General features: G+C 37.3%; 1 protein-coding gene and 1 pseudogene across 4 annotated transcripts; both read left to right on the forward strand.

Moving 5' to 3' along the window:
* Positions 1–1,792: 1,792 nt before the first annotated feature.
* LOC141044385 (rho GDP-dissociation inhibitor 1 pseudogene) lies at positions 1,793–5,714 on the forward strand (annotated as a pseudogene). The gene is made up of 2 exons (XR_016502308.1): positions 1,793–2,622; positions 4,169–5,714. The product of XR_016502308.1 is annotated as a rho GDP-dissociation inhibitor 1 pseudogene (transcript).
* Positions 5,715–6,471: 757 nt separating this feature from the next.
* LOC112280652 (magnesium transporter MRS2-I) lies at positions 6,472–13,159 on the forward strand. 3 transcript variants are annotated; one of them, XM_024516379.3, is made up of 18 exons: positions 6,472–6,780; positions 7,014–7,397; positions 7,726–7,812; positions 7,982–8,058; positions 8,262–8,333; positions 8,481–8,624; positions 9,254–9,313; positions 9,584–9,665; positions 9,931–10,019; positions 10,162–10,231; positions 10,488–10,547; positions 10,718–10,803; positions 11,047–11,088; positions 11,377–11,509; positions 11,600–11,675; positions 11,925–12,004; positions 12,256–12,312; positions 12,562–13,159. In XM_024516379.3, the coding sequence occupies exons 2-18, from the start codon at positions 7,026–7,028 to the stop codon at positions 12,595–12,597; spliced, it is 1,623 nt and encodes a 540-aa protein (XP_024372147.1). In that variant the 5' UTR covers positions 6,472–6,780; positions 7,014–7,025; the 3' UTR covers positions 12,598–13,159. The 3 variants fall into 3 exon arrangements, with proteins under 3 accessions (XP_024372147.1, XP_024372148.1, XP_024372149.1); XM_024516380.3 differs by having other exon boundaries at positions 11,928–12,004; XM_024516381.3 differs by having other exon boundaries at positions 6,480–6,780; positions 7,014–7,506.
* Positions 13,160–24,941: the final 11,782 nt, after the last annotated feature.

Below are 24,941 nucleotides of genomic sequence, written 5' to 3' on the forward strand. Positions count from 1 at the left end.
TATTTCTACACTTTAATTGCAAGATGTGCCAATTTTTTGTGATTGAGTATTAGTTTGCAAAATTGAAAAAAAAAAAAAAAAAAAAAAAAAATCTTGTTGAGTAGTTTTCTTCTGTGTGTGTTTGTGATAAGCATGTGCGTATATGTAGCCGATAACCTGAAAAACGTAAAAGTAAAATATTTCATCTATTATTCTTGCATGCATGCAATCAATGGTTTGGAATGAACTCATTATCATACAAGCCAATTTGAAACTATTACTAAAGTGTTTGAAAATACTAAAGTATTTAAAACGAAACTGATATAAGGGTGAGAACATTTGTATTTGACACTTGAAATTCTTTTTAGTTATGTGACTTTGTATTGAAAAAAGAAGAAGCATAATTCTGTGTATTTCTATCAAATATTGGTGGATAAACTAGTTGCTTATAATGTAATTGCAGTATCACATCTTTAATTTTATAGTTCTGTATTTATCACTCTACAGTGAATGTGTGTATATGTGTATACACATATATATATATATATATATATATACACATGGATGATGTAAGAAAACATATCCTTCCTAATACAAATACTAATCACATTCTTTAAACAACAAGCCCACCCAAAAACAAATCCTAAAATCATCTTTCTCAAATTTGAAATTTCAATTTGTGTTTTAAACATTAAATTTATGTGGATATATATATATATATATATATATATATATATTAAGTGCTGATGAACAAAACCATTTGCTCAAAAGAAATATTTACTTCTAATGTGTGTCCCTCATATATACACATACACAATGAATCAGTTTTAACATTAAAAAATCAAATTTATTGACTAAACTAATGTAATTACAAATACACGTAAGCATTACAAGCTTCAATTTTTTTGATCATTTCAAGTATCATTTCTATTTACATTCATTCTGTATTAACAGTATAAAAATAACAAACAAAAAAAACTTATGCTTCTGCAGAAGTTAATGCGAGATTACACTCAACCCATGTCTTTCCAACATTGCTTCTACAGTCAAATTAGTCCTATGAGTTGAGTTCAGCTCTTTTACATTCCTCATGGTTAATAGACTCATTGTGCTTGAATCTTCTATCATGTAATACTAAGTATGTTTTTCGTTTGTTTTTTATTTAGAAGAAGAAGGAGGAGGAGGAGGAGTGACCAATGTACAACAGAAAAGCAAACCCTAAAATCCATACCTGAAAACAGACCTTCCTCTTGGCTTCCAAACATGGGGCCCCATTATCAATGAGAGCATCGCCAAAATAGTAAGAAACTAATCACCCTCATTCTAATATACCCTAATTCCATCTCATACTGATTGGTGGTGCCTTGCCACAAGACGATTCTGGGCGGAAACCAACATGGCACAGCAGAGGGGGGATAGACCTTATTTAAAAATAATTGCCATGGGTTTCATCATGTTCCCTTTAAGTTTCTTTGAAGGAAATAAATAAATAAATAAATAAATAAAATTTCCAACTATTTTGGTTGCATCGATCAAAGCAATCAGTGCATACCACGAAAAGATTAGACTAACTCGTTCCATTCTTAAATAGACCTACGAGGAGTGATGGTGGTCATAGGAACTGGAGTGGTCATAGGGGCGAGAAGTGAGAGGCTCCGACCACCCACTTGATGGGGACGGGTGATGAAAGGCGCCATGGATGGCAGGCACTGGGGATGATGACGTGGACGGTGACGTGGACACGCGATCCCCTGAGGAATGTGGAAAATGAGGGGAGGGGTTTTTGCATTTTTGCATTTAAAAAGGACACATTTGAGAGCTGGGCGTAGTAAATGAGGCCCATCCGTGCTCAAAATCGGGGGGTGGGGTGGAATTGCAATGGCAGCCATGGCGATGGCGGACCAAGACACCCGCGCATCCCCGAAAGGCCGGGCGCGTCATTTCCCCGAATTATACGTCACTGCAAGCCACCGAGACAGCGCGCGAGCGGGCGAGGGACCGAGACAGAGCTAGGACAGGAGCAGGAGGAAGGGAGAGAGAGCGAGAGAGCGACAGGCATAGAAAGAAAGAAAGCGGGCGCCAGAATCGAGACAGATGTTGTCAGGTTTCGAAGGAGGAAGAGGAGCAGCCTACTTGGTCATTCCCCTTTGCATCGCCATCGCCACCGCATCGCATCCCCGTCAACACCGCGGCATTCGGTGCTTCGATCGTATGTAACAAATCCCATCGCCACCGATCTTATTGGCAGCGGCGAATGCCATCTCAGATTCTCTCGTTCTTTCTCTCCTCTTTGACCCGCTCTCTCCCTTTCTCTCTTTATTTCTCTGCTGCGCTGAGGCTCAACCCTCAGCTCCTGCCATGTGAGTAATCCTCCAGCTCTCTCCACCTCCTCCCCCCACCCTGCCCCACCCCACCCAACCACGCTCCTCCTCCCTCCGTCCCTTGCATTCATGGTTGCCGTTTCAAAGCGTCCGCGACATTGCTCTGCGTTCTCTGGCTGCGGTAGTGTCGCATGCCGCGGAGGATTTTCGGGGAGGATCTGATGCCGTCGTAGTGGAGGGAGGGGAGCGAGAGATTCGTGGTGTGACGGTTCTGAGTTGAGTGGACCGTTTCAGGTGTACGACGACGAGGAGTCATGACGAGGTGGGGTTCAGGCTCAGATGCTGCCCGATTTGAATGTGGACGTGATGACATGTTGCGTTTGTTGTGATTTTTTTTTATGCCCTTTCTTCTTTCTTTCTTATTTTCTATCTATTTCCTTTTTTCCTCACCCGAACTTGTGTAGAATGGTGGGAAGTAGGTACTACCGGCGCAGTGGAAATTTGGGGATTGAGATCCTGGTTTTCAGCTTGTTCGTGAGCTGCTGGGTTGCCTGCTTGTGGTTATTATGATTATAGACGCCACTGTCCACTTGGCTTTGTTAGCGAGATCTGGAACGAGTGTATCGTTACGTTTTGGATGTTCGGATAGTTGGCTGCTGAGAGGGGTTTAGCTTTGTGACACTGGTGGGGAAAGCGAATCTGTCGTGAAAGATACATGTTCTGGTACTTATTTCGTTTATACAGTTGTCAGCTGGCCCTGAAGTGCTGGATTCCGCGTAGTGCGGGGCCAATGTTTTCATTTTTTGCATGTGAAATTATCAGAAGATCCAGTGGTGCACAAGAGTTTCAGGCATGTCGATTCGACCACTTTTTTCCCCTGCGCCTCGAGCTAGATAATTTTGTCCACTCGAGTCCAATAATGGTCTGGAAATGCATTGGAGATTCAGAGGTTTAAGTCAGATACTTGATATGATATTTCTATCCATTCCTCTCTTCGTGTTTCTGAGTGTTTAGGAGTATCGTATAGAATGTGTATAACAGAAACCAAATTGTACCGATTCAGCTAGCATTGCATTGTCTTGGAAGTCAGCACAAGACTTTTCGACACTTTGGATGAAGTAGGCGGTATCGCTTGTATGAGGTTTTCTGAGAAGTCACTAAGATCTAGTTAATGGGAGTATCTACTTGCAGCAGGAAGAAGTGAGTTAGCCCAATGCATTTCGAGTATAATTTTGTTCCTCAAAGCTTCCCTCTTCCAGTGATAGCATTTCTGGATCACGCTGAAAGCTACCTTTTAAAATTGGATATTTTCGGCATATCGTTTTGGTTTTAACCAAGTCTGAGATTGAGAGTGCATCAATCTTAAATATGTGAAGTCCGGCTTTCAGCTAGTGTATTTGCTGTGAAAGTGTACAGTGCACTCGCGTGATCGCTTTTCTTCGAGGCTAGTCTCTTGAAAACTACAGCAAGTTGCTTAATTTACTCACTTACTTCGATTATGCCAGCAATGTCCATCACTGGGGGGGCATGAACACCAAACGCCCTTGCTGCTTCCTCTCGGTAATGCTGTGTCAGTGTGTTTAGTTTTACCCCTCTGCCCTTAGATTACCGTGGTGCATACTTCCCTTCTATTTTCGCTTGAAGGGATGAAGTGTGATTGGTTTTTAATTCATGTATAACTTAATTTTGAGAGAATGTATGTTTTAAATGGATACAGTGACAGCGTAACACATCTGTGAAACTGGGGGAGCAACTGCGCATAGCTTTACATGTGTATTAGAACTCCGAAGAGGTGTGCCATGGCTGATCTGGCTGATTTCGATGCGATGCATTGCGTTCTAAAGCACGCATGTCATTTCTGTGTGCAGAAACTGGTGGCATCGGTGAGCGAAATACGTTGAAGTCCATTCCCTGTGATGCATCTGTAGGTGGTGAGGAGCAGATGCCTGGAGCTTGACATCGTGGTGCAGGTGGGACGAAGGGCGATCAGCGGGGTCGGAAGGCCCCAGGCGAGTTGAAAGAAAGAGGTTTGGGGAGCGTGGGGAGGTCGAAAGATGTCGAAGGCGATGGCCGGGTGGTTTGGGCGCACCCACAGCAAGTCCATGTCCAAGAACATGAACAAGCAAGACGCGCAGACGGCAGAGCAAGGGAACGAGGAGAAGGAGAATGGGAGCGAGAAGGAGGTGAAGTGCCTGACGAAGTGCGAGTCGCTTCCGACGAACTCGAGCAGCGTGGAGTCGGACGACGACGAGTCGCAGGCAGAGCAGGAGGCAGCGTGTGCAGCGTTCAACGAGAAGGAGCTGGGTCCACTGGTGTCGTTGAAAGAGCAGCTGGAGAAGGACAAGGAAGACGAGAGCCTGCGGCGATGGAAGGCGCAGCTGCTGGGGGTGGCAAGCCTGGAGGAGGGGGACGGGTTCGTGGAGCCGGAGGTGAAGGTGGTGTCGCTGGGGGTGATGGCGAAGGGGCGAGCGGACAGCGAGTTTCCGCTGCCGCTGGGGACGAACAGCAGGGGTTACACGTTTTCGCTGAAGGAGGGGTCGACGGTGGCGCTGAAGTACGTGTTTACGGTGCGGAACAACATCGTGTCGGGGCTGACGTGCGTGAACACGGTGTGGAAGGTGGGGCTGCAGGTGGACCAGACGCGGGACATGATGGGGACGTTCGCGCCGCAGCAAGAGGCGTACGTGCACATCGCGGAGGAGGAAGTGACGCCGTGCGGGCCTCTGGCGCGCGGGGCATACACGGCGCGGAAGAAGTTCGTGGACGACGACGGGAGGGTGTACCTGGAGTTGGATTACTCGTTCGAGATTCGGAAGGAGTGGTAGAGTGAGTGAGTGGGTGGGGCGAGGCGATCGGAGGGAGGAGAAGAGCGAGAGGGAGAGGGAGAGGGAGCGGGAGAGGGTCCCATTGTGTGATACGTGAGAGGCAGGGTGGCATGTTGGCAGTCGAACGACGCGAACGAGGGAAAGAACGGATGAGGAGAGTGGAATTGAGCCGAGAGGCGTGACCGAGTCGAGGGAGAGGAGGATGCATGGCGTGTGGGGAGGCGGTGGAATGGAGCAGCAGGGCAAGGGGCGAGGGGTGTGGGGAAGAGGAGGTGTGAAGGAAATGATTTGGAGGAAGGTGTGGAAGGATTGGCGATGGAGAGGGTGTCACGGTGCGTGCAAAAGCTAAGAACGTTGGAACGGACACAGACGGCGAAGTGTGGGTCCCCCCTTGTAATTTACAGCTTGTCCATCTCCTGAGCCTGTAATAGTTATTTGAGGGCATTTATTCTGCAATTTCTTAACGCAAGATGCCCATGCTGTGGGTGTAAGTAAGCGTACGCTATCTTGTTTTGAATCGGACAATGGTGTTGACAACATGTTCAGACACTGTGACAGTTGTTAAGTGTACATTTGGCTTTTTCTTCCACCCTGGGGTAGTTGTCGAGACTGCTTTTTCGTACTTGTTCGTATTTTTCAGTACCTGTACACAACTTTGTGGTTCATGTCTTGTTCTTGAGCATCTGCTCTAGTTTTGTCTTTGTGGAGTCTTTATATCAGTTATCGTATTATTGGCTTGAGATGGAATGGCCTAGAACCTTGGACCTCAATTTTTGTAAGGGTTAAGTCATGGATAAATCATCTGAGAAGATATTAGGTAGAGATTCCTTGTGTTTGGAACGAGAAGGATTGTTAGTAGATCCTGTCCTTTTCAGAATCTGCCGATCGTTGGATAGGATTTTGGTGCATCTGACTCCAAGTCGAATATTCCAAATTTTCTGATCTATACCCATTCTAAGTATCAAGTTTTGATTGGTGACATCGGTGTTAAGCTGAACTTCAATTTTTCCCATTTCATTACTATTTCATACCATCCCAGCTTGCGACAAAAATAATCTCGGTGTAGCATGAAATTCAAAACTCGTTAAAGTTCCATTCTGACTGAAGGGTCGGTGTATCGTCGTCGGCAGTCATGAGCATCTTGTCTCTAATGTGAACGAGATTGAACAGCATTTTGTAATAATATTACATATCTTTCAATATGGAAATCTCGATACAGTACCTTAAATACCGTGAGTGCAGAGTTTGAATTTCGTCTTGTAGCTCTTTGATTGTAACGTGATGATGACGTACCTCCGATCTACCCTAAAATACTTTCGAACTGCTGTTGGCGTATACTAGTTCAGGAAAGAATCGGCTCCGTAGCGGACGAAGTTCCCGCTAACAGACACCGGGCGGAGAATCCATCGCCCGGCGAATGATCGGGAGCAAAGTTCCTTCTTTCGTTCACAATTTCGAACTCCACCACCTCGTGTTCTGGCTTTATGCGCGATGATGCAAAGTTGCAATTGCCAGTATTATTGCGATCAGATGCACATTTGACAGGATTTCTGTAGGTGCGTGTTTGGAAGACACATCAACTGGGAGTGTAGTTTGCTGCCTGAGGATGAAGGCATCCGCGTGTTCTGAAATCATTTTGCGCCAAGAGAACTGAGGTAGTGGCGTAGGAGGTGTTTTGTTAACGTTTTTGCAGTTTTTGTTACTAATAATTTCTGGTCAATCTAGGGCTGGTGCGATAAACTCATGGTCTAGTGACGCTCAGTGAAGGTGGATTGAATTGAGATTCTGTGATGCATACCAGAAATGTGATGGTTGCGAATCCGGTGTTGATTTTAAATGCTTGTCATGGCTTGTAAGGCGAGTAGTAAAGATTGCGATTCCTGTGCAGGTGACTTGTATAATGGCACGATTGCAGCGACAGCTTCTCAGGAGCGTATATTCTTTTTTGAATTTATCATCTGCTGAGTGCTTAGGTGTGGCATGCCGCGGGTTTGCAACGCAGACACCGAAGAGCTTCACATTTAGCACGGGCTTGGTCAGCAAAGAGAGGAATTGCAAAGTCTTAGCGGGATTGGATTTGTTTAAGGTCTATTTTAATGGCAAGTATAGTGCTTCTGGAATTCGAGTATTTTCAGCCGAAAGTGGGGAAGGAGGCGATGGCGAGGAGAAGGTTCATCATTTGACCAAAATTGACGGAGGGAAGAAGTACAGTGTTGTGCAGATTGATACTGATGGTTCCTGGAAGACTGTGTGGCGCAACGCTATGGAACTAGTGAGCCCTCCGCAACCTCTTTCTGGGTGAAATGAGAATTAACGACGAACTCTTTGGACAAGCACAGAAAAGACTTGGCACCTTTGCAAACATTAAATCATGAATCCTGGTACTCAAGTTTGGTTTTTAGGGCTTTTTGTGAGAACGAAAGTTTGATTTATAGGTTATAGAATTTCACACTGTCACTATCTTGTCTACGCTCTCGAGTAGCTTTCAGTTGGTTTTAATAAGATCTAACGTATTTGTCTTCTCACTGAAGATCAATTGACCTGATGAGCACGGTCTATGCTATTTGTTTTTTCATTATCGTTTTGCGCTTGTCGTGTAGGGCATACATCCCCGAGATGTCAGCATTTTGGCAGCTTCAAACCCTTTCATATCGCAGCGGTCCACCATAGCTGTGCAGAATGAGAAGGTGAGGCGAAGATACCAAAGCTATATTTGAGCTTTCTTTAACTGGTTCTCGAGGTTTACGAACTTGGAGCCATTATACAATCACAAACTCATCTTGCTCATCTGTTTTGCAAGAAATATTCAGTTGGCACTCTCATGATTGGTTGGATATCACTTCAATGTTTTTCCAGATCATGGTGCGCATGGAGAACGTGAGGGCTCTGTTGTGCAGGGACCACGTCTTACTTTTCGAAGCTCGGCGCCCACGGTAGATTTTCAGATACACCCGTTTCTTAACTGTCAAAGTCGGGCATACGTCTTGGTTTTTATGCAACACTTTTAGGTTTGAAAAAAATGCAGCAAGTTATATTCTAGAGCATCATGGTAAAGCTCAGTGTCGAACCTATTTGGTTGATAAATTGGTAAGCGTTTTAGCCATTTAGAGTCTTAAACATTTCGACCATCTTGCAGGTCACTCAAGGACCGGGATATTGTGGGCGCAGCTCCTTCAGTTTCTGAAACTCCAGAAAAAGCAGCAGAAAGGTTATACCTAGCCTTTCATCTGAAAATGATGTTCATTCCTGCACCAATTCCTGTCAAATGTAGATTGCAGCATCCTGTGGATGAGGTTGGAAGCCAATATTGAACTGATTTCGACCTGGTATGATATTAATTACTTCGAATATACAGGGCTCGGGAATTGTTTGCAGTTTACATATCGCAACAAGCTCGAGAGCCGATTGAACGACTAGTCGAGGCGATGCCCTTCCATTTGCGAATGCTGGAGTGTTTGCTAGACGACACGAGTATTTTCTTTCACCAAAAAACAGAAAGGTTATTCAATGGCCCCTTGTCCAAATTTGGAGATGGAGTTCACAGCTCACTCTTTGAATTGGACCGCAGTCGGTTCTCTCTATGTTCGGCTTAAGTACACCATACCACTTATCAAAGATGATTGAAGTCGTTATGTGCTGCATTGAAAGGAGGGAGAAGTTGCTTTCATTTGGTAAACCTAGAAAATGCTTTCATTTAGGTGCTTGATGTTACTTCAGATATGTCCTCATTATCATGTTTAGTGCTTCCCAAAACGTAATCATCTTCGACTCCTGTAGCAGCAAGGGAGCCCATAGAGGCTCGATATTGATATACTAAACCTGTGAGTCGGAAACAGTACGATCTCGCTAATAGTAATTGTCATCCCTCAAACCATTTCGGTTAGCTTTTCCTAAAGCTCTTTTTGTAGAGCCAACAAAGCTACCAGCCCTTGTTTTGTCATCGAATTGTTGTGTTAAAATCTAGCTCACATTTTAGGAGCGACTTAAGACAAGTGAATAGCACTTAAGGCCATGTTAATTGAATGCTAATAACTCTAACTCAAACTCATTATTCTTACGTTCCAAGAGATTAGACTAATGCACACTAGCTTTTCAATGAGGGGTACCGTAAACGTGGTGGTCTGCAAGGCTGAAAGTAGTTGTGGAGCGTATGCTTGAAGAACTTACCGATGACGTCAACATGGGCGGGTACCATCTTAACCCAATCCCCTTGTTTCCCTGTTTCTAATTGACATGCAGTCCTATGCGAAGGTGACGTGTGTACTGAAAGCCAATAGTATACTATTCTTCTATTTGCTACCTCTTGCTTTTGTCTACAATTTTATTGCTAAAATCCTGCAGTGCGTGCATGTGGTGACAGATCCGTAGTGATGATCTATGATTTGGATGTTTGATTTACTGTTTCTGGTGTGTTATGGATATTGACATTAGTTACGTATGGTGAATTTTGAATGCCAGCCTCCAACGCTTGTTACCGTTGAAAAGAGCGCTTACAGAAGTTGAGCATGATGTGAGGGACACACATGATGCGATAGAAGAGGTGAGTCCTAACATAACTAGTCCCAGAATTGATTGGTTGTTGGCTATGATGCTTTCATAGGTATTCACTACCTACTTTATGTGAATCCGAGGAATTGAGAAACTCTAGTGAATGTACGTATATCTTGCCTTGGCTGTAGGTGGTAGAAATAGATATGCGCTTTAGAAAGCACCAGGTTGAGATATGTCTCTTAAGAGTAGAGATTGAAGGGTCATAGACATTCATTTAAGGACTACTAGATATGACTCTGTTTGAGTTTATTTAGGTGTTAAGGAGCGATGAGATGTTGGAAGCTGTATGTCTCAATAAAACAGAGTTCCAGTGGTCGTTTGGCAAATACTCCGATTCAGAAAGGTGCAGTACTTATAAGCATTTGATAAACCTGTCTCCCCTTCTGTCTTGTTTCAATCCTAATATCAATGCCGCAACAGTTTGAGGGTTTGTTGTCGAAGGACAGGTCTCGACAAATGTCTTAATTTTTCTCTTCGTGAAATAGGACTAGAGACTCCAAACAACCAACGTTGCGTCAAGCAGCAGCTGACATGCTTCTAACATATCAGCGTCAGGCATGCCTTTCTCATTTATCCTCTTTTTGAATTCCTTTCGCTTTTAGTCAGACACATTCTGGTTTGGATTCTTGTTCTTTCTGTTTATACGTCTAGATTGGGAGTGCCAAATTTATTTAGATCTGTCGTGCACTTTCAAAAAAAATTATTATCGATGTTTTTGTCGATTTGTCTGTGAGCGTAGAAATTCTGATCCAGGCTGTATCTTTCACGTTTGGTTTGTAATTGATTGTACCATATTGAAAACGTCGTGTAGATTGACAATGCCGGTGGTGCCCTGGAGGAGCTCAGGAAAAACATTGATGCTACACAAGAGGTTGGTGAAACTCAAAAACTCTTAGAGAGAAGTACAATTGAAAATACAAGTCTCTCTGGCGTCAGAATTTACTGTAACTAGGTAACTAGGTATTTACTGTAACTAGGAAACTAGGAATTTACTGTAACTAGGTAACTACTGACGTTGAGAATTTCGAGTGGTGGTAACAGATTTGGGAGCTGGGACTGGACACAACTCGAAATCGGATCATTCAAATAGACGTACTCTTTAGCTTGGGAACCGTGTCAATGGGCGTGTAATTCCCTCCCTCTTTCTGATGCAGATGCTCAGAGCATTGTGATTATATTAGTTAGTTATATGTCATTCATTTTTCGACAGATATAGTGGTGAGCATTTTATTAGAAACATTGCTCTGTTACATTCGCTGATGGTTGTAATCCATTATATTGACGTATTCATAACAACTTTGGAACATTGTAGTTCATCAGACATACTGATCCTGCTCCTATGGATGATGCTTGGTTTTCGAATTTATCAGGGCTGCACTTGTAGCAGGATACTTTGGCATGAACATTCCCAAGTAAGTGATCTATTTAAGTATGCCTTGGCTTGGTGGAACTCAAATCGACTTGTGTACACTGGATAGGAAAATCAGGTGTTCCTTCATGAATTCTAGGATATGTAACATTTGTTTGGCAAGTGGACATGATTTGGTTTTCTTTTCATACAGTGGAAAAATTATTCCTCAAAGAATCTCCAAATGGATTGCAGAGGTAGTTTAGCATATGACTGAGGACCCAATTAAACAGTTCCGTGCTAGTTTCGTGTCCAGGTAGTTTTGACTGAATACAAGCGTTCTCTGGTGCAGTAAACTTGAGAATAGTCCAACAGCCTTCTGGTGGGTGGTTGTTGGATCAATGGGCACAACATTTTTACTTGGTGCATTCCTCCTGTATTTAGTCCGAATTCGGCCTCGAGTTATGGACAGGCGACGTGCACGGGTTAGTGAAATATCATTGTACACGTTCATCATGTTTTTACTTCCAAAAATGCATCGTCCGGAGTACTGATGATCGAAGCTCATTCTGCAGGAACTAGCTGCACTACGGGACCTCCTGAAGCATTTGGACGATATTGATGACATCTTTCAAGCTGTTGCGCGTGAAGGTTGAACTTCTGGCTGTAACAAACACATACAATTGATCATGTAATGATTGTTTGAAGTGTGTGAAGGGATCTACGTCCGGTCCTTGTAGCAACTCACGGGCTGTTAATCAGCGGTCTTGATATTTTTCTTGTTTTTGTATTCTATAGGCTTCATTGGCATTACAGTTGCATCTTTTCCAGCGAAGTAAGAATTATTGGTTATTAAAATGGTCCCTTTGCTGAAAGTTAACATTGTTTTGTTGCTACCAGCAGTGGCTGGGAGGGCAGTGACTCCAAATGAATTCAAGAGAATTCTACACTCTCACCCTACTGCAAGATTCATGCGCAAGGTATATCTATGATCCTTGCGTTGTCTTTTGTATATATATATATATATTTAAAAAAGAGTAAATTTACTATCTAAAATTATCCTTTGAATTTATTTTTTTGTATAGCTTTATGTATTAATTTTTTTTAAATTGAAAATGATGTTTGATGTTCTGTCGCATTGTGAGGGTTCAGCAGAATCAGCCTTTTGCTAATTACCTTAATTTCTAGCGTGAATTCCACCATTGATGCTGTCCATTGTGCTTTTTCGTAGGGAGAACTTGATATGATGTTTCGGATGTTTGACACTGACCGTGATGGGGTACTAAAGGTAAACATGTTCTCCCTGTATGCTTTACAAACAGTTTGAGACTTTTGATTAGCATGCCGTGACGATTACACTTTGAGGCACCGGTCTGAGTCGCCTTAGGAAGGAATTTTGAGTGTAAAGGCAAAGATTCAGCTATCACACGTTTGAGAATGCGTTTGAACTGTTCATGAAATACTTTCGTTAGCAATGCATGTGACAAGGTAATTTTATGTATTTCTGAGTCATGGAATGTTTTCTGGGTGGCTTCAGGATGCTGAAATGGAAGGGAAGAAGACAACGAATTAGAGAAAGGGACAGCAAGATGGTGTAACGAAGTTTGTATTATTGGAATCGGCTTAGACCTACTCCTTGGCGGAATCATGTCCCATTTCATAAACTTTTCTCAGTTTCAAGATATGTCGCGGAATCCTCAAATTTCCTCGTTTCTTTGAACAGTATCACCATAGCTGGTTGTTTCCATTGATATTGTATGTTTATCTGCAGAAGCAATACCAATTTAGTTCGAAGTTTCTGGGAGCTTCTTGAAGAAGTTGAGGTCTAGATCAGTTCATCTATCACAATATCGACTTCAGCATGCCTTGTCCCTTTTAAACTGTGATGACCGTGTATTATTTTCTATTACATCATTTTAAGAGCCGTTTCCACGTCGGGCAAAAGGGCGACTCAGTAGCTATGTGGGACAATGTAAGGGGTTTAGGGCTTGAGTCACCTTATTGCTAGAGGTTATTGTAGAAAACCTTAGGCCTTCCAGTTGATGTGTCTCTCCTCTTGTAAAGTACCTCAATTTCCGCCAAAGTTTTTTATAAGATGGAACAGAAGCAAATAATGCTTACGCCATTTACAGTGACTCTGCTCAATGTTATTGACTCTGCTCATATAAAGCTCATCATGTATTTGATCAGCTTGGGTGCAGGACTTTGAGACCATATATTTAAGTACACCATTACGCAACAATTCTAGTTCGGGACAGGAGGTGCAAATGTGTGACACCGAAGTACATGAATCCAAGAGAATGAAACATCCTTGGATGACATCACTGGAACTTGTTCTGGGTACAAATTCTCATCACCAATCTTTGAGCACAAGTCCCAAGTCTTAACAAGTTTTTACAGGTTTGAGTTGGGAGATCTTGTGTCACCAACACCAGGTTGTCCAGAAGAAAAATGCAATCTGCCTCCATAATTGGTGCCATTTTTCTTTGTACTTGCCCTCATCTTCGCATGGAATCCCATGACACCAAGAAGAAGACATCAACCATCAGCTTCACCAACCGTGGAAAGTCTATCAACTAACTCAAGAATTTGTCGACAGATCTTCTGACACCCAGAAGACTATGATGGCGCAGTTCCCTTTCCTTTTTCTGTCAGGGTTTGACTTCTGCAGTTGGGAAGTACTATAAATACACATTTGCATCGTGTAGAAGGGCAGCTTTACATCATGTCCTACATTATTTGTTAATTATATTCACAGAAATTTTAGACTGTGATCAGTGGGAGAAACAAAATAGAATGTTGCAGAAGGATTTGTGGATAATGTATAGTATTCTGTCAAAAAATAAATCAAGATATAACCTACAACCCATTAATTGACCGGAATATCCATGTTACAGGCCGATTTCTTTGAATTTCTTCATATTTCTTCTGTAGGATAAGGTGTGAGGTGGCTCTGAAAAAGGTGCATGATCATCGATTGTCAAATGTATTTAAATGGTTTGAACATAAGATATTGTGATACCCATTTAAAGTGGTTGGAATTCTATTTAACATGGAACGCCTTCTTAAATACAATGTGCGATAAATTTAGGATAAGAGTTTGAAAAAAAAAAAAAAAAAAAAAAAAAAAAACTATATATTTTGAATTTTTTTGAGTCAATAAAAAATCTAATTTCATAATAATATATTTTTAAAATAATAATAATAATACTAATACCTTTTATTGTACATGCATTTTAATTTGAACTTTTGTAATAGATTCTTAATACTTCAGCACAAAATTATAACATTATTTTTTATCATGCTCAAAATAAGTTCTTAGGATTTAGATTTTTCATTTGGATATCAACAAAGAGTATTAGAGTAAAACTTTTTATCATTCAGAGACCCTATTACTCAATGATTATATATTTTAGTAAAATATAAGAATATAATATTTTTTTGATATGATGTCGTAAAGGTTTTTTACTAATTTGAGTTCAATATTGTTTTTCAACAAAGATGTAGTTTTGTTTATTATTCAAATGTTTTAAAGTTTTGTTGCTTGATAATTATTGCCTATTTCTACATACATAGTTCTTTCTAGGTAAATAAAATCCAAAGTTGCAAATATATTGGCATGCAATAAATTAATTATATTTTCTAAAAACTTAAGAATTTAAATTAATTGATTAGATGAACAAATATTAGTATTAAAAATTAAAATTCTAATGACTAAAGAAAGCTTGTAAACAACTTTGTCTTCTCTCTTCAAATTTAAAATTTAAAAGATAATATTCTTAATATTTATAAAGATTTTAACTCTACTAAAGAAAATAATCTTATTTTATTAAATTAAGAATCATATCTAAAGGCAATAATAAATTTGAAAATATAATCTTTAAAAATTATAGTCAAATGTTTTGTTAAACAATAGGAGATTATCTTTCAAACATTTAATCCAATATATGGCTTTATAAACTTATATTCAGGGATTTCAAACATGGTACTTTTGCAAAACCAAATAATTGGGGTTTAACACTTGATATTTCTAAGATCATTCAAAATATCAAATCCAAAATATCATTACTGAAACTTTATTATCCATGATATTTTGTGAAGTATCACTTAATATTTTGGTGATATTCCAACTAATATCAAGTTGACTTAACATGTCAACTTAATATTCTATGTCCATCATTCTTATTCTTTTTTGTTATTCCTTGTGCCTCTGAAGAAGTTCTCGAGCCTTTCAAACAATGGCAAAGGATGTAATTTCTAAATAAATGAGTAATCCATGATTGTGTGTTGGCTAGAAGACTCAATTTTTTTTTCAAAAGTTGTATGGTTCCAATAAGATAAAGGTATGCGGGAAGCAAACAACCATGATTAAAGCTTTGGCATAGTTGACTGCTTAAGTGAACAAGGCATCAAAAAACAAGTTTAACATTTTTGCAACCAACATGCTATCGCAATTGCATACATTTAAAGCAAATTTTTTCAACATGTATGATTGGTCAATTGATACATGTGCTTGTATTGATGAAAAGGATCAAAAGTGAGATATACACACATTGGCTATAAAGTTGAAAGGCACATATCTACTCTTTGAAAGGATACATGCTTTATACCATACAAAGTCAAATAACTCCTCTTTCTACAAGAATGATTCTACCATGGTAACAAATTCAATTTTGCCAATATTGCCACAAGACTCCATGGTAGTATTGATGACCAATTTACCATTGCCATTGCCTCAATTTGAATTTATTGCTTAAAGAATCACTGCATGAGAATATTTCAGAGGCTTTTCCATTGACAAACCTGTTGAATTAGAAGAGGTGTATAAGGAGGAGCATAATCTCTTACTCTCTTTCATTTGTATGTGATTCTCATACTTATCACTAATATTATCTTTTGTAAGATGTCTATTGCTTGGCAACATTGCCACCATCATTTCAAAAAAGAGAAGTCAACTACTTGTTTCAAAGTCAAAAAGAGAATCTTCAAAAAGGCATTGCATAGTGGCCAATACATTACTAGAGTCATAATAGCTGAAAATCTTGTAATAACAAAGCATTAGGCCTTACCAAAGCATGGTAGTGAGATAGCTAAAGTTTTTTTACAAAAAAAATTGAAAATGAAAGAGAAGTTGGTGAGAGATTAGATGATATTTAAAAAGAAGAAATTAGATGTAGAAAAAAAAAGAAAGAGAGATGATTTGAAAATGTGATAGAGAAGAGAAGTTCTTTGATTTGGTTCAATGTCAATTAATTTCAAAAAAGAGCATGCAAAAAATAGAACATATTATAGCCTTTGTGAAGAAAGCATATGAATAAAAAATCAGTTTGTAACTTAAAATGTGATTTATATATAATATCTTCAATTTTAGGATTTGGATTGTGAATTTGTATTATTATCAATTCTAAAATCTAATGTAATGGCTTAGATTTGATTGTGTAGAGTTTGTATAAAAAGAAGTGATGAAAACAATGTGAGATTTTGTATGCCTTGGGTGCAAGGTTTTGAAAGCCTTGAAAGTGAGATTTTGAAGGCCTCATATTCTAGAGATGACATCATTATGAGCTATTTTGCAAAAAAACAAAACTTTATAATTTTTGTCATATATATTTATTATGCAAGCTACAGCCTTCAAAATTAAAGCAAATTCTAAAGATAATATATTACATTTTTTACAAAATTAATAGGCTTACAAAATTCTAGGAATAATACATTGTATTTCTTATAGAATAGCCAATCTTACAAAAATGATAGTCTTGAAATTTTTTCAACATAGAATCTAAAATTTAGCAAAAAAATAAAATAATCCTATGGTTCTATTATTATATTGACTTACTTGGCTTAAAAAAAGACTCTAATTTTTACAAAGTGTTAAAAAGCTGATATTTTGCTCTACTAAAGTTGGACATTTAAGGAATATAATTTGACCAAGATAAATAAATCTCTAAAATCCAACTACAAAAAACTATATGAAACTTCATTAACCCTTTAAAAAATGAGGTTTTTGATATAGACAACAAATCACATTTCAAAGAAGTGTTGCTACTCTTTGAATCCTCTTGTAATATACATGCCTTTTATTGATGGAAAAATAATATGGTCCCATGAAGAATTTACTCTAATTAAAGACAAAAGAATACATTTCTATGATTTAGCTATTTCTATCTAGGCTAGCAGTTGTATTCACATTTTGTTCCAGTGTTCTCTATTTTTCCATTACTCTTGCTTTGAGCTAGTAAGCCACAATATTGCATGGAATCTAGAAGATAGAAGAAAGTACTTAGGGATAGTATTTCACAAATCCAATGAAGAATGAGAAATAGAAGTTAGATAATGAATGGAATCAATTCTACATATGTTGAAAGATAATCATAAATTAGGTAGTTGCCATTATAATTAAATTAAACAAATAAAATTAAAAATAATATCTCATTAATAATAACTCCTCAACAAAACTTTTGAAGCACTCTAAAATTCTATTTTTGTTAATCAATGTAATACTATTTATAATAAAATAAGGTATTGAATCAAGGGAAGGAGAGGGGAGAAAAAGAGTGAGAGAGGAAAAAAAAGAAAAAAAAAAAAGAAAAAAAAATGTATTGATAAAATCTCTTAAATACCTCATATAAATGACATCTTAATACACTCTCTATTCTGCCTATCCATGGCACTTCTCTCTTATCAAAATCACCTACAATAAATCACTTCTCTTGTAGTATTTATCTCTTGTCTCTTCACACATTAAGTAAGTCAAGTATAGAATATTAGTAAAGAGGTTCTTACTTAATGATATAGATGTGTATGCTATACAAGACATAGTAGCCATATAAAAGGAGCTCAGTTTTATTCACTTATTTTGTAATACATTTTTTTTCAAATTACATATTATTTTGTTGTCTATAACTTTGGAGGCCACAAATACAAGATTTTAGAGGCGTCAATTCTATAATGTATTTCACAATAATATAAAGAAAAAAAAATGCAGTAAGATTCAAAACTTTTATTTTTATTTTTTCTTGCACAATACACAAGGAATATCATGTGTAGACAAACTAAATCTTGAATATTGAAGATGCTATAGAAAATCAAGTCACAATCTTCTAGTTTGAATCATGTATTGATAAAACATCCAATGCATAATTGTATGCCATAACTTTGTATCAAACCATTTTTCTAAAGAGAATTGTCTATTCCAATTTTGTAGCAAAATTCTCTAATAGCTCTTAGCTAGTATCAATGAATTCAATTGTCCATACATTATTCAAATTAGCCAATATATTATACAAAATATAATAAGAAATAATCTAGTCTATAATGTATTTCATATCCTTTGTTTGATTATATTGAATACAAATTTCTTTGAGCAAAGTCCACATGCCTTTTAGAATCTCTATGTAGTATTTATTTGTAATATGTGTTGTAGCCAAATAATAGTTGAATTCTCCATTAATCAATCATTTTGATATAAGAAACTTGTAGCTAGAAATAATTGTCTTACTTACACCATCGGCCAAGTTTGTTAAGAAGTACTAAAATAGGATTAGACTATTTCAAAAAACCTAGATCCTTCCAATCCACAACAACATAAGGCTTCTTCACCAAATAAGACAAAACAGACCAGAACAAAATTGAATGGAACTAAACAAAATAAGACATGAAAGACAAAAATGAGCAAACAAAAATAAAATAGAATAGATTTCAATAGAAAGATGCACAACCAAACTTTACTAAGAGAAAGGATCGGAAGCCAAACTTGATCAGATGCCCCAAAAGACCTTGGCTAGTCTTATTTATACCTTGTCCTACCACCTTAGACTTTCTAGAATGTTCCTATGTTGTGGACTCTATTTAGATAATTACCATAAACTCCTTTTTTAGAAGGTTCTATGTGGATCCCATCTAAATAACCGCCCTAAGCTTTCTTCCATAATGTTCTATGGTGGACTCCATCTAAATAATCATCCTAAATCTTTTTTAGAATGTTTTATGGTAGATCCTATGTGGTCCACTAAATTCCAATTCTAGAAAATTTCATGGTTCTAATTATCTATATAATTATCTTATCTATACCCTGTTACAAGTATCATCTAAGATTAAAGTATTTTTTGAGATTTTTGAATATCTTCATCTTCTTAAATATTATTGTGTCTATGCAAGATCCATACCAACTAGTGATAAGATTGATAATACAATGGTCAAGGTTACAAATAATTTGAGCATTCACAACTTTTTTTTTTTTTTTTTTTTTTTTTCTATCAAAGAATTATCTTTGTTATTATTTAGGCGCTCATTGTGGTATAATTGTATCTTGTCAACAAGTCGAATGCAATGTTCAAAGCCAAATAAGCTCAAAGTTTGGTTAATTTGAAGCTTTTGGATAGTATCTAGCTACAACATATAATATTGTTGGAGTGATAAAATGACCTAAATCATCCAATTAATAAAGAGCCATACAATGCTATTGCTAAACATCTTGGGTCTTTCTTAATCTTCTGACATTGGCTCTATTCTAATTTAATCCAATATACTCTAGTGCTAAAGCCAATTACCAAGCAATATTGGCTCGTAGATAGTTGCTTTGGATTTTTAAAATGATGTAGTCTTTGATGGATGAAAGTATTGTTTAAAAGCCCTCTCACCACATTCTCGCTATTTAGCAAAACTCAGCATTGAAATCATTCATAAGATAATTTAAATTTAATAGTGCAATTTAGGTATAGAATTTTTAAGTAACCATGAAACAAGAGTTGTTAATTGTGTCGTGAATCACAACAAGTTTTTTTTGCATCATTGAATTCAAAGAAGTTGTCCTAAAATTTGTTGTCAACCTATTGGTAGTATTCTTTAAACAATTTATCAAATTCCTCATCAACTTTGAAATAGGTCAACTTTTCTAAAACTTGGAGGATTTGTTTTATTTTAGAGCGCCAAAGCATGGTATTAGGTAGTATGGTATCAAGTCAAAGAGGAAGGAGAGCTAAGGCAAGCAACACAATTTTTTTATATTTGACTCGTCTGTCTTTTGATATTTTGATTTCAAATCTATCTACATTACAAGGTGGATGATTTGATGAAGTATCTAGTAACATTTAAAAATATCACAAGATACTTTGAGCTTATATCATATCATCCAAAAAGGCCATGTTTGAAATCCTTTATTATATCATCAAATAGATGTCAAAAAATATATATTTTTAATTTGAGGCTATTATATTAATATTAATATATTATATTCTTATTTATATTAATTTATGAAATATTATTTTAAATTAAAGAATTTGAATATTAGCACATATTTGTAATTGCCAAGTTTTCTTTAAAATATAAATTTTAATGCTTTTAAAAATTATATACTTATGCCATGAAGTCTACATATATTGTTTTTAATTAATCCTCTATTTTCTAGGATAGCTCTTAGTTTGTAGAGAATTCTTCAGTAGTATTTTTAATTTTTCCATCTAACTTACACAGATAATGTACTCTTGCCAATTTTCTGGATTGTTGTATAGAATTTAATAGTTTGATTCTACATTATGTATGTATATATTATACAATGAATTTTTTTGATGATGTGCTTTCCTTTATCATTCTTGATGTTATATGTTCTAGCTTCAAATAACTTATCTTTGATTTTAAGATGTCTCTTTTATTTTGTTTTGTTTTCTCCTTGATTTTCTGTGTTTGAACTCTATATGTATGTATGTATGTATATTCTATTTCTTTCTTTTTAAGAAAGATTGTATATTCTTTGCAACAATATAAAAAAATATTTAATGATGTTTTAAGATTTAATTATAAAGGTAATGAAGTCCTTCATTTTCTTAATGCCCCCAATGGCATTTTATTTTTTATACTTGTAAGAAATGTGAAGTATACCTTCAAATTTACCAAAAGGATCACAGATTGGACTTATTTGCATCACCATGTTAATTGGTAAGTAGTCCAACCCAGAGACCAAAGTGCTATTATTGTACAGCGTAAAATCTGCCCAATGACAATAATAATAATAATAATTAATTAGTAATACCAAAGCTGTTTTGGCACTTTTTGCTTCTTCTTCTTCTTCTTTCCTTATTGATATTTGTTACAAGAACAGCTGGTGGATTCAGGTCTATTAAATCTTCCTCCGACCAATGAAGGAAATAAAAAGGAGAAGACAAGACAAGAAAAAAGCTGCAAAAATTATCACACAAACCAATGCAATCCACTCACTGCTGTTGACCAGTTATCTAATCACTCAGGACTTCCAGATTTTGTTACTTGGCCTGTTTCAAAAAGGCAAACACAAATAAAATTGAAACATATGTATATATATATATATATATATATGTTTATAAAATATAAATATATGTTTATATGTTTATATATGTTTATAAATGTTTATAAAATATATATATATATAAAATATAAATGTAAATATAATATAGTAAAGATAAGGTTGCTCCGAAGCACAATTTTCACACCACGAACAGATAGTCAACTGCTATTTAATATATATATATATATATATATATAATGCCACCTCAATAAGCAAAGAATCATTTGTCACATATGGGAATGAATCACTCCATTTCTCTCTCTCTCTAAATCACTCACTCACTCACCCACTCATGGTCACCTTTTCCAGGATAGAATCGTCCACCTTTGGGGCATCTTTTGCAGGCCCCACGACGTCAGTTCCAACTGGAATTGATAAAATGGTGATGGCTACTTCACCCTTCCTTATCCATGAATCCATGCATAAGGGGGATCCCTATTCTTCGGGCTGCCAGTTGGGGCACTAAAATCATCTCCATCCCCGTCATTATATCCATGGATCCCCATCCTCTTTGTCCAGTTTACCCTATCTATCTATCTATCTATCTATCTATCCATCTATGCCAATATATATATATATATATATATATATATGTATATATATTTATATTTATATCATTGTTATTCATCCAAATTCAACATCTTCATTCGTTTTGGGGCCATTGCCCAAGTGGATGGATAAGCTTTCACTACAAAGTAGGTGAAGTGGGTTGATATTAAATGTCAAAAAGAAATTTGGATGGAAACCTGATTTTGCTTAAAATAAAATTAACCCTGAGTAACTGAGCTGTACACACGGAATATCCTCGTTTAATTTTATATTGACAAGTCATTGTTATTATTATTAAAGGGGTTATGTTAATTGTGTTTGTTAAGCCTCGGGTCCTGATTCGTTTTTAGGTGTCGAATCATTCTTTTTTTCTGAATGGGTTAGAATTTTATATTGCGTACTTAGGACCTGGGATCTGGAATTCAGTCTCACAGCTTGCTGGACAATAATAATTTTTTTCCTTAATTAGTATTCATAATACAGGGAACACTTGAGATTAAGAGTATATTGTCTACGATCAAAGCATGGACTAATTCAAGGTTGGAATTGCATGATTAAAGCATAATTACATCATAAAAACAATAGGAAAATATTATTCTGAAAAAGTTTTAATTGTTTATTAAAAGAAACAGGAAGAAACCATTACTGTTCTGTAAAAAGAATCATATTAAAAGAAAAAATAGTTACTTTATTGTAAATAAAGTTTTCTTTGTTTTTAATTGGTGCAAACTTTTATTTATAAATTTTAGCAAGACTTCTTAACACAGATTTTGACGTGGACAATCAAATTATATTGATTTTATGTTCATTCGAATAGGAATAAAAATCACATATTACATACCTAACATGGTGATAAAAATTATCCAGAAAATGGCTTTTAAACGCTTTTCCAATGAGTTCACTGTGGAAGGTTTTACATGCTTTTTTGTATTTCAGATACTTCATGACTATGATTATTCTTTTAATTGTGATTGTATGACTGATTCAAAAAATATATATGAAGTCTATTATTGTTGTAAGAAGATTCTCGAACCGGGTATATTCGAATTGATTGGGTTTTGACGATTTCAAAAAAATAATAAAAAATAAAGTAAAATAAAATAAAAGTAAGAGAGAGGGGCTACATTATGGTTATTATTATTTATCTTATTAAAAATCCTTACAAATATTGAACCCAGATCATGCTCATGATGTTTATATGTTTGTTTTATGCACCATTCCTCTCAAAAAGTTTGAAAGAGCAGAACCTTAGTCCAGGCAAAAAGTCATTATCTGATCACAATTCACTGAGGGAAATATTTACAACCTTTTCATTCAAAACATGGGCAAATGCTTAAGTAACTTGATTGTCACAATGGAACTAAGTAAATAACTAAATAGCAATAGTTATCACTTAATTCATACTTCACTTTGTGTCTGTATGGAGGAGTATGCAACATGTGATGGAAAAATTACCAAAACCCTAGAGCAATTTTTTATTTTATTTTGTAGAATTCTTTGTGGAATTGAAAAAAAGAGTCATGGACACATAGTATCAAAATCCCCTTGGCCACATGGATTATTTATTGCCCACTGCTGCTGAAGGCTTCAATAAGAGTCAAACACACAAGTCAATATTAAGAAATGACTTCCATGTGTGGATAGTAGAGACCACAGTTGCTTCAAGGGGGCCAATTTTTTTTTATAACAATCTAAACACAATTAACACTTTTTTTTTTTTTTTTTTTTTTTTTTTTTTTAATATTTATCAGCCCCAGTTCAGCAGATACAACTCCACTTTGGGTCCAGCACCACGCACCCAATAGCAGAGCAACAATCACAACAAAGGGAAAAAAATCGAATCAAATCCACCCCTAGCTGCTTGAGTTACAAGGAGTGTTGCCAGGATATATCTGGTAACAGACTTGGTACCAGAAATAGCATTCAGGGTTCTGATAAGGAACACATGGGGGCGAGGAATTCGCAACTGGGTGGGGGCCACGTAAGCCCTATGGATCTGCTGTAGAGCACCTCTAGCTTTAGCTCCATTCTTTCTCACAGAACACCGCAAATCCCTTGTTATGTGTGTCTGTACTTGTGTTTGTGTGAGTGTGTGTGTGAGTGAGTGTGCGCTTCCTTCTCTCTCGGCCCTGCACATTCTGCAGCACCTGAGACTCATCGTTCGTTATTTACAGTAAGCTCTCATCCCACCGTCCCATTATTCATCATCTCGAGAGTGCCGCTAACTTTAGTAGCGATCATCTAGTTCTTTTTTCTGCTCGTTGCTGAGTTGTTCTGTGGGCTAAGGGATCCTCTTCTTAGCTTACGTGTTGCCGATGTGGTTTTACTAGATCGTCGTGGCCACCCAGTATTTTTTTTCCCCTTCTTCCTTTTCATCTTTCTCTTTATTACTGTAATTTGTTATTGTGACAAGTGTAGACGTGCATTTGGAAGAATGATTCTTGTAGTAGCATAATTGATTCCGTGGGACGCAGTCGTCGGGTGGGGGGGAGTTTGCGTGACTTGATTGAACTGGTTGCTGGGTGGGGGTGAGTGTGGAGTTCGTTTGGTTGAAGGGTTTTGATGGGTGTTGAAGAAGCTATGAAAGTAGGTGATTTGCTACTTTGTTTTCTACTGGGTTAATAATAAGAGTACTGCAGTGAGCAGCAGGCCCTGCAACGCACTGACACCGGCTGCGGGCGCGAGGATACTTGCATGCCCAGGTGAATATTATTTTGGATTTCGTAGCTATTTCTTATCCACCCTAAAGATGTCGCGCCTTGCCCGAATGAAGAAAAACAGAGTTCGAAGGACCTTTTTCGTGCGGCAAATTAGGATTGAGATGCGGAACTAAGCCGTTGGGTCATTTGGATTAGCAACCCCGTTTGTCCTATTCTGCCATCGGGGAAAAGTTTTTTTCGTGCTTGGAGTCTACGAATTGGCTCCCAGCAAATTCACACAATCAAGCTGGGACAGTGTTCGTTTATCATTTATTCGTTTAATAAATGAATCGAACATCCCATCAAGTTGCACTTCTTGAGAGGAATGGAATGCTCTCAACAGTAACAATA

Source organism: Physcomitrium patens, chromosome 3, assembly GCF_059467195.1.
Source record: "Physcomitrium patens ecotype Gransden chromosome 3, ASM5946719v1, whole genome shotgun sequence".
NCBI classification, from domain to species: domain Eukaryota; kingdom Viridiplantae; phylum Streptophyta; class Bryopsida; order Funariales; family Funariaceae; genus Physcomitrium; species Physcomitrium patens.

Coding starts and splice junctions, on each gene's coding strand:
- LOC112280652 (XM_024516379.3), top strand. CDS start 7,026: ATGGCACGATTGCAGCGACAGCTTCTCAGGAGCGTATATTCTTTTTTG. Junction 10,548..10,717: donor ACATTGATGCTACACAAGAG/GTTGGTGAAACT, acceptor TGGTGGTAACAG/ATTTGGGAGCTGGGACTGGA. Junction 12,005..12,255: donor CTGCAAGATTCATGCGCAAG/GTATATCTATGA, acceptor GCTTTTTCGTAG/GGAGAACTTGATATGATGTT.